Genomic DNA, 18,689 nt, shown 5'->3' with positions numbered 1-18,689 from the left:
AGAAGTTCCAAGCATGCTTGTCATCGCATCATGAAGGAATCTGAAGCAGGAACATGGTGTCTTCTACGCAATGTGTGGGTTGTTGCTGCAGTGTATGTGTCCTGCCCTTAACCAGACAATAATTACTATAAATATTAGTCCCCTTTAGTGTAATACTGAATGCCCAAGATCACCCTAATTCTAATTCAGTTGTAACCCTTCTAGGTGTCTGCAGAGTGAAAACAAGAGACTGAATATTTATCTGCATTATGTGTTGTACATGTTGTTCGCTGATAAAAGTAGTCTATTAATAACGTATGACTCGTCAGAAGTGACTGAACCTATAATAAAACTGACAATAATAATAAAAATAAACATTTAATTGTGGGTAGAATAATCTAGCATAATAGGCAAAACACTGCAGTCCATTCAAAGAAAAAGTGCACTTTAAGATTAACCAACATACATATATTTGCCTCTAATGAATACAGTGTTTCCCCGATAATAAGAACGACCCCGAAAATAAGCCCTACCCCTACTTTTGAAACCTGGTCCAAAATAAGCCCTACCCCGAAAATAAGACCTACCTAAATCCTCATTTTGTCCGGTCCTACACTAACATGGCCTCAGCTCCACCCCCCCGTATGAAATGGATGCCGCCAGGGGGGAAAGGAGGCCCGGCCGCCGCTGCTACCACCCGCTGACCCGGTCCCTTACTAAATGATAGAGCTGGAGGAGGCTGCCCGGCACGCTCGGGCCGCTCCTCCACCAGCTTACAGTGAGATCCGGTAGTCAGACTCCAAAACAAGCTTTCAATAAAGCTTGTTTTAGAGTCAGCTCGCATGACGTCATGACATCACGGCGCGACTCTGAAGGTCGAGGTCGGATGAGCCGCGGATCAAGAGCTGTGGACCGTGGAGGAAGGTAAAGGTAAGTAGGGAAATGGCCCGCATTCAGACTGCATTCAACAGGGAGGGAGAGATTTAAAAAAAAATGTTAATTAAAATAAGCCCTACCCCGAAAATAAGCCCTACCCCGAAAATAAGCCCTATGGGGTTTTTTGTAAAAAAAAAAAAAAAATAAGACAGTGTCTTATTATCAGGGAAACACGGTATGAAGTACTGTTTTGTATATATTTGTCAGTCTACTTTATATTAGTGAACAAAATCAATCCGTAACTACAAATCATTCGCAAGACAGGGATGTGAGCAAGAAACAGGCCATTAAAGCTGTAGATTTAAGGACAGACACAGACAAATATGGAAATGTGCAGTGATCCAATGAATTATGAGTGATGTCCAATGAATATTAACAAATGATATACATATATTCCAGAACACATTAGAAGACTGAATAGAACCATAATGATCGGTCACCGAGAGACATTCCTTTTATTTAGTCAGTAAAAAAACTAGCACAGGCAAACACATCTAGTGACCAATACAATGTTAAAACGCCAATGTAAGGCGTTTTTGATGGCAGTAACTGAAATTCTAATAGGACATTACAATTTACATCTTTTATACTTCTGTGTATGCAATTTTTTACACTGTGTTCTACCGGCCGTAAAATAAATTTGCATGTACTGTAAAATGTCATATTCACAAACTAAAAATCACTAACCGTATGAAGAAAACAGAGGAGTGTGATTTCCAGTTTGCACTGCTGTACCATGACATTTTGTGAAGAATTGGTCTGGTCTGAATTTAAAATTAAATGCTCTCAGCATAATCTTTGTGATTAGTTTGCAAATATAATATTGGTGGCCACATTAAAGCTTAGAAAAGAATAATGGCAACATTCATAGCACAATAAGACCTGTTCACAGAACAAATATAGGACAAGCCCATCTAAATCAAACAAATTTGATTCCTTTAATTTCTGGAGGCAGATAATCTTGTTCCACTGGATGACTGAACATAGGATTATATTTATAATCTTTTCCATAGCCCAAACCCTTCATAAGCTTTGTTGGAGCATTCCTCAGGTGGAGGGGAACAGGTGGAAGTGGGCCCTTATGGTTCTTCAGGCATTCCTTTACCTTATTGTATGCACTATATGCTGCTATTGATTTTGGTGCACGGGCCAAGTACATGACACACTGAGCCAGTATTACCTGTAAAAAAAACCATACAGTTATTTACAAAACATCATTAAGCTCTGAATAGCTCTTCATGCACTTCTACAGAAAGGAAATCTGGTGTCTTCGCCATGGATACCCTTATACCCCTGTTACACCGACCTGAAAATCCCGAGTTGATGCACGTGAACATGCATCAACCCGGGATTTCTGTCAGTGTAAATGGATCCGCCTGGATCCAGGAACCCGGGGATCCAACTCGGGTAGTTTGCAGAGTTGACCACGGGTTGTTCCCAAGTCACCCTGCAGTGTAAATGTCGCGATCCGGGTCACGATGACCCGGATCATGCTGCATGCGGCCTGATTGGCCGGCTACAGTGGCTCTTAGAGATGACATCTCCAAGCGTCCACTACTACAAGGGCCGAGCCAACCAGCACGGAGCAGCATACCCCACACCCACTCCCTGTCTCTGGACCGCTGCGGAGTGAGGTAAGAGGGTCCGGGAGGGAGGGTAAGCAGCACTGCTCACCTGCGCCAGAAGAGCACGGTGCCGTGGTGTAAAAGGGGTCTGACTTTGGTATAAAAGGGGTATTGGCTAAAGGAAATACCATAATTGTGCAGGATACACAGAATTTATCAGCATTTTGCTTTGAGTGGCCCAGTATAACATAGTGAAATTACAGTAGGTGAAGTGCATTTAACACAGCATAAAGTGGATCTTTTAATGATGCGCGTGACGTCAGAGGTCAGGTAGCACAGCCTCCAGCCATGGCACAAGCCCCTTCAACAGCCGCACCTGCCCGCTTAAGTGCAGGTGAGCCTGTGAAGTGAAAAGTGCAGCGGCCGCATGTGGTGACTGGTGAGTGACACTGTCATTGTGTCACACTGTGTCTGAGGGCGACTGAGTGGCGCCTGCAGCATGACTGTCACTGCTCAGAGTGACTTGTTGGAGGCTTGGAGTGAGGAGGACTGGGTGAACTGTTACAGACTGTTAGTCGCCACCGGGTACCTGCTACCTGCTGTGACACTGGAGTGCCTGGGCTGGCCTGTCTGCACTCTCTCAGCTCTGCCAAATTGTGCTGCACGGGCACTGCAAGTGGACTGATTGCTGAAGCTGAGGAGGCTGTGTGTGTGCTGCACTGCCTATAACTGGACTGGAGTGGAGTGGACTCTGGGTGAGTCAATTAAATGTTTTTTTTTTCTTGCAGAGTAAAGAATAATAATAATATTTTCATTGATCAACTGTGATTTTGTTTCAATCCCGAATCCCGGGATTGGAAAAACGAGACGGGATTGGCTTCCCAACTCACATGCAACTATTTCAAGTTTGATGATCAGAGCCATCTCCGGACCACAGGGATAATGATAGGGAGTAACATCGCCCCCATGTATGCAAATTTATATATGGGCAAATACGAACAGGAATATGTCTTCCCGAGGTTTGGAGATAGCATTGCTTACTACAAATGATTTATAGATTACATGTTTCTCCTCTGGTCAAGGGAAGATGATGAATACTTATTGGAAATGTTTACATATCTAAATAATTTTGCTTGATGTGACCACGTCTGCCTGAGATTTGGGGTATGGGTACCTGTCGTACAGAAAGACTACAGATTGCAATACACTATTAGATTACAATAGTTGTCTCCAAGACCGGTCAAGGAGAGCCTTCCTGTTCACAATTTAGAAGTTTATCAGTTATGAGGAAAAATTCAGACATATTGACAATCTTGATAAACAACAGAGATTCCTGGAAAAGACCCAAAGACCATTGAATGTAATGAAATGTTTTTGCATTTCATCGTTATAAACAAAAAGATAAGGACAACTTTGATAATGGCAGCTATGTGCAATAAAATTAAGAAAATGTGGGATATTGTAGCCACAGATCCAGCACTAAAAACAATCCCTTCCAAAGAAACTCATTGCATACAGGAGGGGACTAAGCTTGCAGGATATACTTAGCACTGATAGGGAGAGTTGGTTACAAGCTGTGTTTGAAAAATGACAGTTACGAGCTGATTGGTTGGTACTTTAGTACTTTATCACTCTCTAACTTATCACTTTCCAGAGCTTAGTATATCTGACCTACTGGGTGTGAAGTTTACAAATAGGCCCGTATTCAATTTGAGGCGAAAAGTCTGTATCTGTGATACTTTTTCACCTGTTTTGACTCCGTATTCAATTTGAAATAGGTGGAAAGTCAATGCAATGTAATAGGCGGAAAGTCAATGCAATGTAATAGGCGAAAAAGTTTTGCCTATGAATAGCAGGCGGAAAAAAGTGCAGAATTGGGGTTTTGGGGTGCAAAGCTGCGGGAACCCCCCCTGCAGCCTTCAGACAGTCCCCCAAAGGTAAACTGTGTCAAAAAAAATAAAAAAACACTTAAGGACACCCCAAGTAATTACTTTGAAAAAGGGGGCAAAAAAAAATAAATTTGGAGGACAAAGTTAAAAACTAGCAAAATAGACTCCAGAGGGTCCCCCAAGTATGCCCCAGGTGTTTTTAAGATTACAGGTGCATGCGGCAGGTGGATTTTTCACAATATTTTTTACTTCAAATTAGCAACTTTTAAATATGCTGACCCCCACTTTCAGGTACCCCAAATTTGATGGGAATACTTATTTTGTCCAAAAAAAATTGCTAAATACTATTCTTCACCACTTAACCAAAAACGCAAAACGGCACCTATTGAGCCAGTTTAAAAAGCCCAAATACCTCCATGACTGGGCATCTTTTGGGGGGTGGCAGGCTGATTTCCCCAAATCAGACAGCACTTTCCGCCTGTTTCAGTTTCGCTGGGTGCCATTTTCGCCTACTTTCAAATTGAATACGGGGATACACGGGGACGCGCGCAATACTTTTCCACCTACAAAACAGGCGAAGTAGGCGGACAGTCCGGGAGGCGAAAAAGTATCACCGGGCGAATCTAATTGAATACGGCTCTTAGATTGAATCAGAAAGATTAAGACATGTTGGAGTTTGTACACTTTTTAATCAGTAGAGTCTATTGGCTGAATGTGGCTTGTTCCCATGGTAAAGGGGCGGTGCCGAGACTTGTGATGCATTACTCACTGATTGGGTTACATTTTGTGACTAGCGCCCATGATTCTTGCCTGCACATCCCATGATGGGATGGCTGAGACTCAAAAAGAGTTTTGATCCACCTCTTCTTGACTCTCACTGGCATGATGGTACTCATTTCAAATAGCTAAGACCCTCTCTTAAACAGTGGCGCCCCTAGCTAATATTGTATGTATATAACCAATGCACTATATAAAATAAGAAAAAAAGACAAAGCATACAAATGTAAATATAAAAAAATAAAAAAATGTGTTTCCATCTTTCTTTTCAGAAGACCTTCAGCTATTCATGAAGTATGGTATGTAAGCATTTGCCATCATTTGGCACACGTTGAAAATCAGGATTGTTTTTCCGCTATAGGACTTCTGGAAACAATGGTTTATTCCAGTCTTGTGTTATAACAAATGCTGCTGGTCCTGCACAGAAAAATTACTGATAATGGTGTTGGAATGTGGTCAGTGGGATGAACAAGCGCTTCAGTAGAGAAGTGGGTGTGTTCTCTATGAGTATGGTCTGTGTCTAAAATCTCTATTACAAAAATACGTAATTTATGTAAAAAGAATATCTTAAACAGTCAACAGAAATGAGTGAGTGTTAAATTAGTCATTTGATATACATTTGGTTTGCTTAATACGGCAGACTGATGACCCTCTATAACTGAATGCCTTGCATACATTATAGTAAGTAGGCCTGGGATTCTTCTATATGCCATGCAGCATGTGTGACTTTGGGGACTTGGTATCCTATTATTCACAGCTGCACAGACAGTTATTTATACATACTAAGGTAGTATAAAAGGTTGTAGATGCTGGGAAATGTTTTTGGAGCGTTGCAGTAGCGTATAATCCACATAAAGTTAATGATAGATTGTAGACTTCGGTACATACTTTTGATGTTTAAGATTATTCAATTCAAGTATATGCAACTTGTGTCTGGATCTCCCAAGACATTCCTTGTCTTTAATTCTCAACACTTGTCAAACGAAAAACAAAATGCTGTCCAATACAAGACTTGCATTTCTTTGTGAGGTTACATTAAGGTTGCATTCATTTATTCCTTTTGTATTATAATAGATTTAAAGATCAACAAACACTTTTTTTTACTAAGCTCCTAAAACAGCAGCAGTTACAAGCACAGGAGACAGAATTAAGCTAGCAGTCGGCTGAGACAGCAAAATGTCACATACAGAATTAGGATAGAATCCTATGGCAATAGATAGCTACAACGCTTGATAAGCATAGAAAATGACTTACATCACATTCTGGCATTCCAATAAAATGGCAGGCTTGGTAAGCTGATACTGCTTGAGGTAAAGCCAGTGGATCAGCCAGTCCTGGGTAAAAAGAATGTACAAACCAAAAGTTAAAAAAGAAAGACCATAAAGTGCAAACACAAAAGCATGGTGTATGTATGAACTATATTTCACATGGAGTTTTTGACACCATAATCTTTTCAGCAGTTTAACAAGAGCCTCACATCACAAGCATCTAAAGTTCTAAACTTTAGTCCAGTGTTTCCCAAATCCGGTCCTCAGAGACAACTAACACTGCATGTTTTACAGATGTCCTCAGTAGCACAATTGAAAAGCTCCACCTGTGGATCAAAAAGTGTCAGTCAATAATGAATACTGCTTTGCCAAAACTAGTAGACCTGTAAAGCATGCACTGTTAGGGGTCCCCGAAGACCCCTAACACAGGGCCGAAACTAGGATTTTTGTCACCAGACGCAAGACAGTAATTTGGCGCCCCCCCTGGTAATTCTCTCTGCAGCAGTGCCCCTATAGTAATGCCCCCTGAGTTAATGCCCCTGTAGTAGTGCCCATATAGTAATGCCCCTGTAGTAGTGCCCATATAATGCCCCTGTAGCAGTGCCCATATTGTAATGCCCATATGTTAATACCCCCATAGTAATGCCCCTGTAGTGCCCATGCTCCCATGTTAATGCCTTTGTGGTAATGCCCCTGTAGTGCCCATGCTTTCATAGTAATGCCCCTCTAGTGTCCATGCTCTCATAGTAATGCCCCTGTAGTGCCCATGCTCCCATAGTAATATCCCTGTAGTGCCCTTACAGTAATGCCCCTGTAGTGCTCATGCCCGCACAGTAATGCCCCTGTGGTGATGCCTCTGTAGTGCCCATGCCCCAATAGTAATGCCCCTGTAGTGCTCATGCCCCATTAGTAATGCCCATTATTGCCCATGCCCCCATAGTAATGCCCCTGCCCCCATAGTAATACCCTTGCCTTGTCATGACGTCTCTCCCATAGTGCCCGTGGGGAGAGCCGGAAGCTGGAGTTCGGGAGAGAACTCCAGCCTCCGGCGCCGGCTACACCGTGTCGCTGCAGAGGAGCCAGGCGCCCGGTGGTAATAAATATTACCAGCGGGCGCCCGGCTTGGAGCCTCTCTGCAGCGCCGGGCTGGAGGTCACTGGCACCGGGTTCAGTGGCGCACCCGGTGCACGTGCACCTCCAGCCCCCCCTAGTTGCGGCCCTGCCTAATGATGGGCACACATTTTGCTATCCAGCTATGGTCCGTTTGTTCGTAAATATTGCAAAATGGTCATTCAGACAAGTTGGTTAAATCAAACACGTGTCTGTACTTTCTGTCTTACATTCATTAAACTCCTCATCATCATTGTCCCTGGTAAACAAGATGACAGATCACAGTCTACTCCAAATGAGCACCCTCCTCTCCAGAAAAGCATATGTGGCACTGTGAGCCTTCTGAGACACTGTACTGACTAGCTACAGGTAACTTTCAGTAACCAATTTAAAAATGGACAACACAAGGATGTGCATGAGGTGAAGGCTGATACAAAAAAAAAATATTTGAAAACTGGCTAAAGAAAATTATATATTAAGGGGTCGATTTACTAAGCAGTGTTAGGAGACAGAGTGAAAAGTGATAAGTCTGTGATAAGGTACCAGCCAATCAGCTCCCAACTGTCATTTTTCAACACAGCCTGTGAGAGGGCAGTTGGGAGCTGATTGGCTGGCACCTTATCACAGACTTATCACTTTTCACTCTGTCTCCTAACACTTCTTAGTAAATTGACCACTAAGTCAATTAGATAAGTACCACATTTTTTTGCCCATTTATAAACCTTTGCCTTAACTGGAGTTCTTCTTTACACAAAGCCAAAACTTTACGTCTACAGCTGCATCCGTAAATAGAATTCCATTTTTACAGCTCCATCAGAAAGTTTAAATAAATTCCCCCATATTATGCCCTTTCTTAAAAACAATTCCCACAGTCCTCCACTCACTGACGTTCTACTGTACAACATGCTGTGCCAAAGTGCTATATACAGATTATAAACAAACTACAGTACATGGCCAAAAATATGTGGGCACCCGAAAACCACACCTATATGTACCTGTACATAAGGAGTGGGAATGTGGCTGCAGGGATTCACACAATGGGGCGGATTCAGAATTGGGAGCAAAGCCAAAAAGGAGTAGCTTTATACCTTGGCAATACCATGCTGCACTGCAAGTGGCGTAGATTTAATATGTGCAGAGAGATGTACATTTGGGAAGAAGTTGTCCTAGCTCAAAATTTAAATTGAAGTAAAAACAAAGCTGTCTAGCATCTGTGGGCTACATGCAAAATAATGTGTGCGCTAAGTATATGTATGTATTAAGTGGATGAATATATGCAAATAGCTGAATTCACCATAGAGTACAGATTATACTGATAACAGTCAGATTAATACCTTTTTTTTTATTTTAAATGTTTGCATTTTGCCATAATTAAGCACTACACCATATTCATATACCGTATATACTCGAGTATAAGTCGACCCGAATATAAGCCGAGGTACCTACTTTTACCCAAAAAACTGGGAAAACTTACTGACTCGAGTATAAGCCTAGTGTGGGAAATGGCAGCAGCTGGTAGTGCCCCCAGTAGTAATTCCCCCTGGTTGTGCCCCCAGTAGTAATCCCTCCTGGTAGTGCCCCCAGTGGTAATCCCCCCTTTCAGTGCCTCCAGTAGTAATCCCCCCCTGGTAGTACCCCCAGTAGTAATCCCCCCTTTTAGTGCCCCCTGTAGTAATCCCCCACTGGTAGTGCCCCCTGTAGTAATCCTCCCCTGGTAGTTCCCCCAGTGGTAATCCCCCCTTTTAGTGCCCCCTGTAGTAATCCCCCCTTTTAGTGCCCCCTGTAGTAATCCCCCCCTGGTAGTGCCCCCTGTAGTAATCCCCCCCTTGTAGTTCCCCCAGTGGTAATCCCCCCTTTCAGTGCCCCCTGATAATGCCCCTTGGTAGTGCCCCCTGTAATCGCCCCCTGATAGTGCCCCCTGATAATGCCCCCTGTAGTCATCGCCCCCTGGTAGTGCCCCCTGTAGTCCCCCCCCTTCCCTAGTAGAGACGTGAAAATATAAAAAAAAAAAATCACTTACCTGAACTCCCGCTCCTGGTCCCGCCGCTGTCCGCTCCTCCGCCCGCTTTGCATGGGAGAGACGTCGTCATGACGACGTGTCTCCCATCACCCACTGCGGGATCCGGAAGATGGCTCCTGCAGTGGGAGCAGCAGCAGCCGCTGAGAGTCTGACAGACTCTCAGCGGCTGCTGATTACACCAAACACGCAGCTGCCGGCTCCGGCGGCTGTGTGTTTGGCAGTGTGTAGCGCTGACCGAACTCCGTCCGGTCAGCGCTACACTTGACTCGAGTATAAGCCGAGGGAGTACTTTTTCAGCACATTTTTTGTGCTGAAAAACTCGGCTTATACTCGAGTATATTCGGTACATACTTGTTAAAACCGTGAGCATTAATATGTAGTTGGTCTAATTTTACTGCTATAATAGCCTTCATTCTTGAGGAAGGCTTTTCTACTAGAATTTCGGAAACTGGCTGGAGGGATACATGACCGTTCAGTCACATGACCATTAGTGAGGTTGGGTGATAAGGCCTAGCTCGCAATCAGCATTTCGATTTATCCTACAGGTGTTCGGTGAGGTTCAGGTCAGGACAGTTTGTAGGCCAACACTTTCACTCTAAGCTCTGAAAACCAATTTTGACAGATTTCACTCTATGCATGGGGTAATTATCATGTTGCAACAGGAAAGGGCCTTCCCCAAACTGTTGTGCTTTATACCACTCCAGCTGACATTTTGACATTGTGCATGGTGATCTGAGGCTTTTGTGCGTCTACTCAGCAACGGAATCCACAGAGCTCCTGATGAACAGTTCCTGTGCAAATGTTGAGCAGTTTAGAGACAGGGAAATTATTGCCACTCTTCAATAGTAGTTGGACTATCTGTGTTTGTTCTAAACATATTAAGGTCAAATATAAATTACTTTCTAATGGTACTTGACATACTAAAAATGTGCATAATACAGAGTGACCCAAAAGTAGGTATACAGATATTCTTTCTTTATTCTTTATTTTTTTTGTAGCAGAATTGAAATGATGGCAGGGAATCTGAGGGAAGAACAAAGAGTGTGGATTCTAATGCAGTATTGGAAGACTGAAAATGCAGAGAAAAAGGCATTTTACACTGTTCCACCAACTCGTCTGACAAGTTATCATATAAACAATACTTTTGAGCCACCCTGTATTTCCAGTTCCCTCCCCCGTTAGAGAGACCACAGAAATAAAGCTCAGTTAGCCCATATAGGCCCGTATTCAATTAGCGGCGAAAAGTCAGAATGCGGAAACCACCCAGCACCCTTGGGACAGCCCCCCAAAGGATAACTGCGTCACAAAATCCCTATAAAAAAGTGAGAAACACCCCAAAAAAGCACTTTGAAAATTGGGACAATAAAGTACAAAGTGGGGGTACAAACTTAAAAAGTAGCAAAATAGGTTTTTGGGAAGTCTTTAAGTATGGGTGTGGTGTTTTTTGATTGCAGTTGATTGCTGAAGGTGCATTTCTTACATTTATTAAAACATCACTTTAGTGATTTGTAACTATACTTGCAACCATTTTCAAGTACCCCAAATTTGACAGGACTACTTATTTACACCAAAAAAACAGCTTAATGCTATTCTTCACCACTTGTGCGAAGACGCTATGTAGAAGCAATTGACAGCACTTAAGTACCCCAAATAGCTTTCTTAGGTCTAATAAAGGACATTAATATTGATCCCCAATGTTAGTGCATCTTTTGGGGGGTCTCAGGCTGATTTCCCCATATTTGACAGCACTTTTCGCTTGTTTGAGTTTCGCCGGGACGCGTTTTCGCGTCTTTTGGAATTGAATTCGGCGAATAGCAGGGGCATGTCCTATAAGTTTTCCACGACTAAAACACGCGAAGTCGGTGAAAAGTGTGGCATGCGAAAAAGTATCGCGGGTGCGAAACTAATTGAATACGGCCCATAGCTTGGTACCTCACTTTGGAAGAAAACTTTTCGTCTGATATTGAACTTAATTGGCTTCCACCTTGCCACAGATACCCCTCTGCAGCTTTATGCCACAGATTCCACTTGGAGTGAAGTAGAAGTCATAAATACATATTTGCCTCATTACTAAGGTGGTCTTTGTTCAATCATGGACTCTACTTATCTAATGGGAAAATTTTTTTATTTCTAAAGTCCAATTTTGCTCTCTACAAGTCTGCGCTAGGGTTTTGCGTTGGGATACCTGGGTATCCTAGCAAAGAAGATTATCACTAAACTTTATTTAACTTGTGTAGACTTTCTGTACACACATTATCTGCATGCTTTTTCTTACCAGAACATTATACTTGTCAAATCATTGTTCTTATTTACCATGCCTCTCCCTCCACTGCTTATTTATCTTATGTTCACAACTTACAAGAACATCTAAAGTCCATAAATACCATTGAAACATAAAAATAATGCATAAATGGCAGAATATAATACAGAAAGTGAACATGCTTAAACCACATACTACTACTTTCTATGATGAGTACAATCATAGAAGGCAAAAGAAATGGACAATATATTAAAGTCAAAAAGCAAGAAAAAAATATTTCTATTGATAGGGCTTGTATATATGATTTTATTTATTTTTTTGTCAGTGTAATTTTAAATGGTAATTTAATAAGTTGTATCAAATATCTTTAATCTTTATAGACAATGGGGGCGATTCAATTTAGTGCAATGTTGAATAGCAACGGGATGGAGTTCCCGAAGCTATTTAATTGACTGCGCTGTTAAGTCAGACTAGAACCACTTAAGTCTGTGTATGCCGGTAACCACGCGCTGAGCGTTTAGTTGCAGTAACCGGCATTGTCCAACTTAAGTGCCCGCCACTAGGCTTTTAGCGCCGTGCTAAGCCGGAAAACAGCACTGCGGCCGGCACTTAAGTCGGATTTCTGATCGCATCTCAGGAGGGTGCGAGCAGCAATTCTCTAGTCAGACTTAATAGCACTGTCAACTGAATAGCTCAGAGAACTCCTTCCCGGGGATATTCAAAATCGTGCTGAATTGGATCGCCCCCAATGACTGCTGGTTCCTACTTTTAGCTTTTCAATTCTTTTCCCCACTGTTTGCTAAATATCTTACAGCATGTTTTTCAATCTATTACTTTTTGCTTTTGAGCTTTTATGAATAGCAAAATGTGGTGAAATTAATATAAAGCAAACTTATATTTTCTACCCATTTATAAATAAGCCTTCAAACGCTGTTCTGAAGTAAAAGTTTAACATTCCATTTTGATATATAGTTCTAGGATACATACTACACAAGACATATTATATTTGTACATGTTAAAGCGTTCCTGCTAGGCTGTTTTAGCGCCCTTCGTCCCGTGAAAACCAGGACTTTCTCAAGACTCTTGAGAAAGTCAAGAGTCTTGAGAAAGTCCTGGTTTTCACGGGACGAAACGTGTTGACGTCATCACCCAGGCACCTGAGGTTTCCAAGCACCATACCACTTGCTGCATTTGCACTTTTGAGGACCTTTAGAAGGTGACGATCCATTCCCAGAGCTCATTGCTAGCCAATATACAGCAACTGCTTTACAGGCTGCTCTGGTCTTCTGCCGTATCCCCGGAGTCCACCGCCAGCTGAAATACAGCCACCACTCCGTGGGCAGCTCTGTTCATCTACTGCATCCCCGGAGTACACCGCCAGCCGCTACTATATTCACCGCTCTGTGAGCAGCTTTGGATTCCCGCTGCACGGCAATCGGCTCCATCCAGCCGCAGTTCTATAGATAGCGGACAAGTTACACCAAGGACGGACATTGGGGTGGACACAACCATCCAGGGGTCGAGGTACTATTCAATCTTTCCCCTTTCCCACCTTCTATATCTCAGCGTGACTTTACTTCACACTGGGACGCCAGTAGTGAATTTTTCATCAATTAGCGGAATTCAGCCGTTTTGTATTGGAAACTAATTGATACTTTTAAGCCACACTGTTGCAAAGCATTGGCAGCAATAGAACGTTGTGCTGTGGAACCTCAGTGATATGGTACCAAGTTATACTCTCACATTAATATACCATAGTAAGAGAGTTATTTGATCTCTGCAGTTTTATAAATGTTTGATTTTTATTCATGTATTTATGATTGCAATTTTTGATGTCTATGTGGATTCATTTGCATATATTAAATATTAGTTATTTTTATTACATGCCTCCTGTTTATTAAACAGACAGCAAACCTGATATAGATCTATAAATCCCAAAATACATATAGTGCCTAGCGCAGTAAAGATTTTTGTTCTTTATTTGTTATTGCTGTGGAGACTCCTGTCTCTGGGTTTTTGACCAAACCCTCATTACTTGCAGCTGGCACGTATTATATTACTCTTTTTGATATTGAGCGCCGGGAATTTGCAATTGAGATTGCAAATAGTTTTTTTCTGTTTTAGCGCCCTGCGCAATTTCAAAAGGGCAGAATGCGCCTTGCCCTTTTGGCGGAGCGCTGCTAAAACAAAATGGCAAGTGCCATCCCCACCCGCGGACCGCAGTGTCCTGACGGTAGGAAGAATTGTGGTGCAGCGATTACCGCCAGTAAATAGATGCCATGCGCCCGACATTATTCACAGAGACAGGAGAGCTTGGGGGTTGCCCGGCATGTCCCTAAGTGCCAGGCATGCCCCCAAGAGTGATGAAAAGGGGGTGCATCTTAAAGACACGCCACTTTTGCTCATGACCACGCCTCTGGCCGCTGCCAGACCTAGCATAAACACTAAATGTTACATTTATAATGATTATTCCAGGTTTATATAGATTGTAATCTATCATTTCTCCTGAAACAGACAAGCATGACTAGTTGTAGTCTCTGAGGACATGGGATCCGGTCACATAGTCAACAGTGACCATATTTATATTCATAAAGTCAACACCCGAATGTGAACATGGTTCAACATGTCCACACCCCCAGAATATCGACATGTTCACAATGTTGACATAGGGTTAGACTGCAGGGGAGGGGGAGTTAGGGGAATAATATTTACCAGAGTCGCTGCTGGTCAGATGTCTGTGCTGGAACTGCTGTACACATGTCTGCTGGGACCAGAAAGATGATCCTGGAGCCGTTGCAACTGCCAGGACCAGGGAAGTGACCGTTGGGCCACCAGGAACGTTAGGTGGACATTCTAACATGTTGACATGTCATCCATGTAGACATGATGAATTTCAACATGCAAAACATCAACCATATTGACAGTCTCATGTAATCCTGATACACATTCACATGATAAATGTCAACCTAATGCTGCCCATCCACTAGAAGACAAGCAAAAGACTGCACGATTATAGACATTGTAATCGTGCAGTCGTTTGTCTGTCTGTTTATTATGTGATGGGCCTACACTGAACGAGCCGTCGTTCAGTGTAGGAACATCAATCATCTGCTAACATGCTGGCGTCAGGTTGACCAGTTTATTTGCACAATGATAAATGGTCTAAAACGACCAGCGGGCATGCGCATCGCTGGTTGTTTTAGACATTTTAGTGAACGATCTTCAAACGATTAATGAACGATAACGTTATCATCGTTCAGTCGCTCAATTTAATCGCCTAGTGGATGGGCACCTTACGGCATTGTAATTGTGCAGTCATTTGTCAATCTGTGATGAGCCTGCACGGAACGAGCAGTCGTTCAGTGCAGGCTCGCCAATCATCTGCAAACATGCTCAACCTGACGTTATAGTCAGATTGACCAGCATGTTTGCACGATGATAGACGCCAAAACGAACAGCGGGCACACGCATTGCTGGTCGTTTTAGACATTTTTGCATACGATATGAAACGATTTGCAAGCGATCTATGAACGATTGTTATCATTCAATTGCTCAACTTAATCGTCTAGTGGATGGGCACCTTAACACACCCAAGTAGACATATAAGGATATAGTAGAATTTAAAATGCTAATTTTTATAGGGAACATTGATTAATCATGCCCAAGGTAAAGCATATTAGAACACATTTACTTAGCTCCTTATGTAAATACCGTATCTGTGACTCTACAACTCCTCTGTAAATAGAGTGTTAATATGGACCAAATATACATATCAGATTGGTGGATGCGCTGATAACAGTATACATACCTATATCCTCACTTGCAAATCTTACCAGACGCCTAGCCACATAAAGTGGGTTCTCTCCACCCTCAAGCATTCGACCAAGCCAATACAGAGAGGCATTCTGATCAGATCCACGCATAGATTTGTGTAGTGCGGATATACAGTTGTAGTGTTCTTCTCCTGTGAACAAAATGGTAGAAATAAATGTACAAAATGTGACAAATTCCACAAGGAAAACAATTGAAGATACGGTCACCCATATATCTAACCAAGTATTCTGCATGGGTATCAAAATATCGACCCCATTATGTCAAAAGCCATAATATTTAAACCTGTAAAATGTCGACAATATACATTTTAGGGTTAGGGTTTAGGCTTAAAATTGGGTGTAGACATTCAAAACATGTCAACATTTTGTTGGTCGACATTATAGTTTCTATACAATGATGGTCGACAAAGTAATTGGTGACAGACAAACAGAAACCAATTAACAAACATTAATCATGTTATCCAATATAGCAATTTATTTAATCTGTAGACATCAAAGACAGCTGAATGAGCATGTGGTTTGCGCTGTCTTGCCAACTAGAACCACATTTTTGGCAAATTGATGCTTAATAGAATGGGTTTGTACACTTTCCATATCTAAAAATGATTATTACGATTTGAAATTTAGGGGTATATTTACCAAAGGTCGATTTTAAACGATTTAAAAAAAAAACACATAAAAATTGTCTGTTAGTATATACAGTAGATGTGTCCTCCGTCATCGCTGCAGTCGCGCTAATCAGCCCTTCTAGTGGCGCCTAGTCCCGTGCAAGCTTACTAATGCTTCTTTACGTGCATCTTTTTCGCTGCAAGTGCATCTTGTTTGCAATACGAATAAGACACACAAGCAGATGTTGCTGATTAATATATGTGGCATGTGTATGTTTTGTGTGCGACTGCAGCTGTATATGTATACAAAATGCTACATTACAGTGTCAGCGGCTGTTTTCCACACCACATTCTGTTGTGATGATTTTACAGACTCTGCTGCACACAGAACATGCACATGCCGCATATAATTGTAACCAGCGTGGTCTGCTTGTGAATCGTATTCTCTTATGCTCCATGTGTAACGCAACTAGTAGCGCATGGAGTACAGTATATAGACAAGAAAGGACCTATCTGTACATGCAATTTAGCCCCAGAAACACAACATCGATGGTGATCGATTTTAAATCGATCATAATCGTTTAAAATTGACTTTTAGTAAATATACCCCATGGTCTTTAGTAAATCGCACAGTTTGTAAATCCCACATGAAACCTGGGGTGTGATCACACCAAAGAATACAACATTTCCACTGGAGTTATTCAGCCCTTTTTCTAGCGATATCAATTTTACTCACGCAGGCCAATAAATGTCATCTTCTGACCACATTTACGTCCAGTAATGATCTCATAAATCTTAATAGTAACATATGTCAGAGACTTTATCCTACACCACACTAGTGAGGATCCTGCCTCTGAGAGTACCTGAAGTATTCAACATGCAGAGCTGGACACAATGATGTACTGTATAGTGTTAATCCTGACCTTCCTCACAATGGCCTTTTTCTAATATAATTAGATTTGATAGTCAACATGATTTTTTAATCTCTTTAATACCTACCGCTTAATAAAAATTTTTTAAATCTGATAACTGAATTCATTTTCAAGACTAGCAACTATTAGGTTACTGTCATATGTATACTGACCAGCAGGAGTACTTTTTACATAGAGCAAACTGAGCCATTCTGCCTTTAGGCCCTAAGGGAAAACCACGCACCTCTGAAAACTAAAGCTAGAGAATTAACTATTTACAACTTTTCCCAAGAGGGTACAACTTAAAACTTGTAAGGAAGACCAGGCCAATAGTAGGCAGTAGATAAGGTCAAAGACTAGAGTACAGTTTAGAAACAATTTGAGAGACATGTAACCCTGGCACTGTTAACCACCCCTTTGCAGTCAATTTCTAAAGTACAAAATCAACAGAATCGGCTTAATTGCTGTGGATGTTAGAGCTTTTTATTTTTTCCCCAGGAATCAATACACAAGTTTTCAAAATATTTTAAACATTTTAACATCTGGAATCATAAAAAATGAAAAATCAGAGAGGAACAGGTACAAGTTATGCTGCTTTCTTAGTACATGTCCCAAATTTTACATGCATCATGCATACAGTATGTGCTTAAAGAGAACTTACAGAACATGTTGACTATATTTCTCATTGAAGTAATAAGGTTGGATGAAAACGAACAGGATCTATTATAGTGTTTAAATGATTTTTAGGTCTAAATACTAAAAGGCAAATTGTTTTGTATATATAATGCACAAGGTTTAATGCACTATTCTGGCAATGACATTGCACTTTGTAATGGCTTATACAAAATTACACAGGAAAAAACATTTGTGTCCAGTCTCCAACAGTCTATAATTAAGTCGTTTTATGCGATTTTCCAATATATTGACACTTGCAAGGTGACAAATGCAATTTCAGATTGCTCTTGCACTGTATACATTTTTACTGTTTATACTTTTAAGTTATTAGTCTAGCTGTACAGAATTTACAGACATACATAAGGGGATAAGGTACTGTACAAAGAATACTGGCTTGTCAGGGAAATGCAGCCATACCCCAAGATTAGTGTGGCCACGCAACCTTCAGCAGAACAGCGTGCAAGGGCTCCTGTATGGGTTCCCACATGCTTGGCCGTGCCCCCATAGTACGAGGTGGCCCTGGACATACATAGAAGATGCTCAGCAGTTCAAGACCATGCATTTCCCCAGCTCTGTACTTGCAATGTATAGTTAAGAGTAACGCTGGACATCCACTATACAATTTTCTGTCAGATATCTGTCCACTCTGGCTGGTTGGAATGAAAACCTGGTAATGTATGGGAACAAATGACAGTCGATCATATGGTTTTAAACACTGAAAAAAGGACAAAAAATTTTTCAAATTGGTTACATTTGTGTGTTTTAACCAATTTGTCTCAACAACCATTTTTGGCTATTTTCCAGTGTTTGTGAGCAAATGGATGATTGTCATTTACTCCCATACATTACAGGTTTTCA

At 41.7% G+C, this 18,689-nt stretch overlaps 1 protein-coding gene across 2 annotated transcripts in view; it reads right to left on the bottom strand.

The window, feature by feature from the left end:
• Positions 1–344: 344 nt before the first annotated feature.
• Positions 345–18,689, bottom strand: part of WRNIP1 (WRN helicase interacting protein 1) — a 99,613-nt gene continuing 81,268 nt past the window's right edge. For both annotated transcript variants that reach the window (XM_088471727.1, XM_088471728.1), the window contains 3 exons: positions 15,613–15,768; positions 6,401–6,480; positions 345–2,095 (listed from right to left, as the gene is read on the bottom strand). In XM_088471727.1, coding sequence (XP_088327853.1) covers positions 1,835–2,095; positions 6,401–6,480; positions 15,613–15,768 — 497 coding nt within the window. In that variant the 3' untranslated portion in view covers positions 345–1,834. The remainder of the gene's footprint in view (positions 2,096–6,400; positions 6,481–15,612; positions 15,769–18,689) is intronic.

The sequence above is a fragment of the Taudactylus pleione genome, unplaced genomic scaffold (genome assembly GCF_031769625.1).
Source record: "Taudactylus pleione unplaced genomic scaffold, aTauple2 ptg000116l, whole genome shotgun sequence".
Classification (NCBI taxonomy): domain Eukaryota; kingdom Metazoa; phylum Chordata; class Amphibia; order Anura; family Myobatrachidae; genus Taudactylus; species Taudactylus pleione.
The sequence above is the reverse complement of the archived record's forward strand: the minus strand, read 5'-3'. Positions and strand labels throughout refer to the sequence as shown.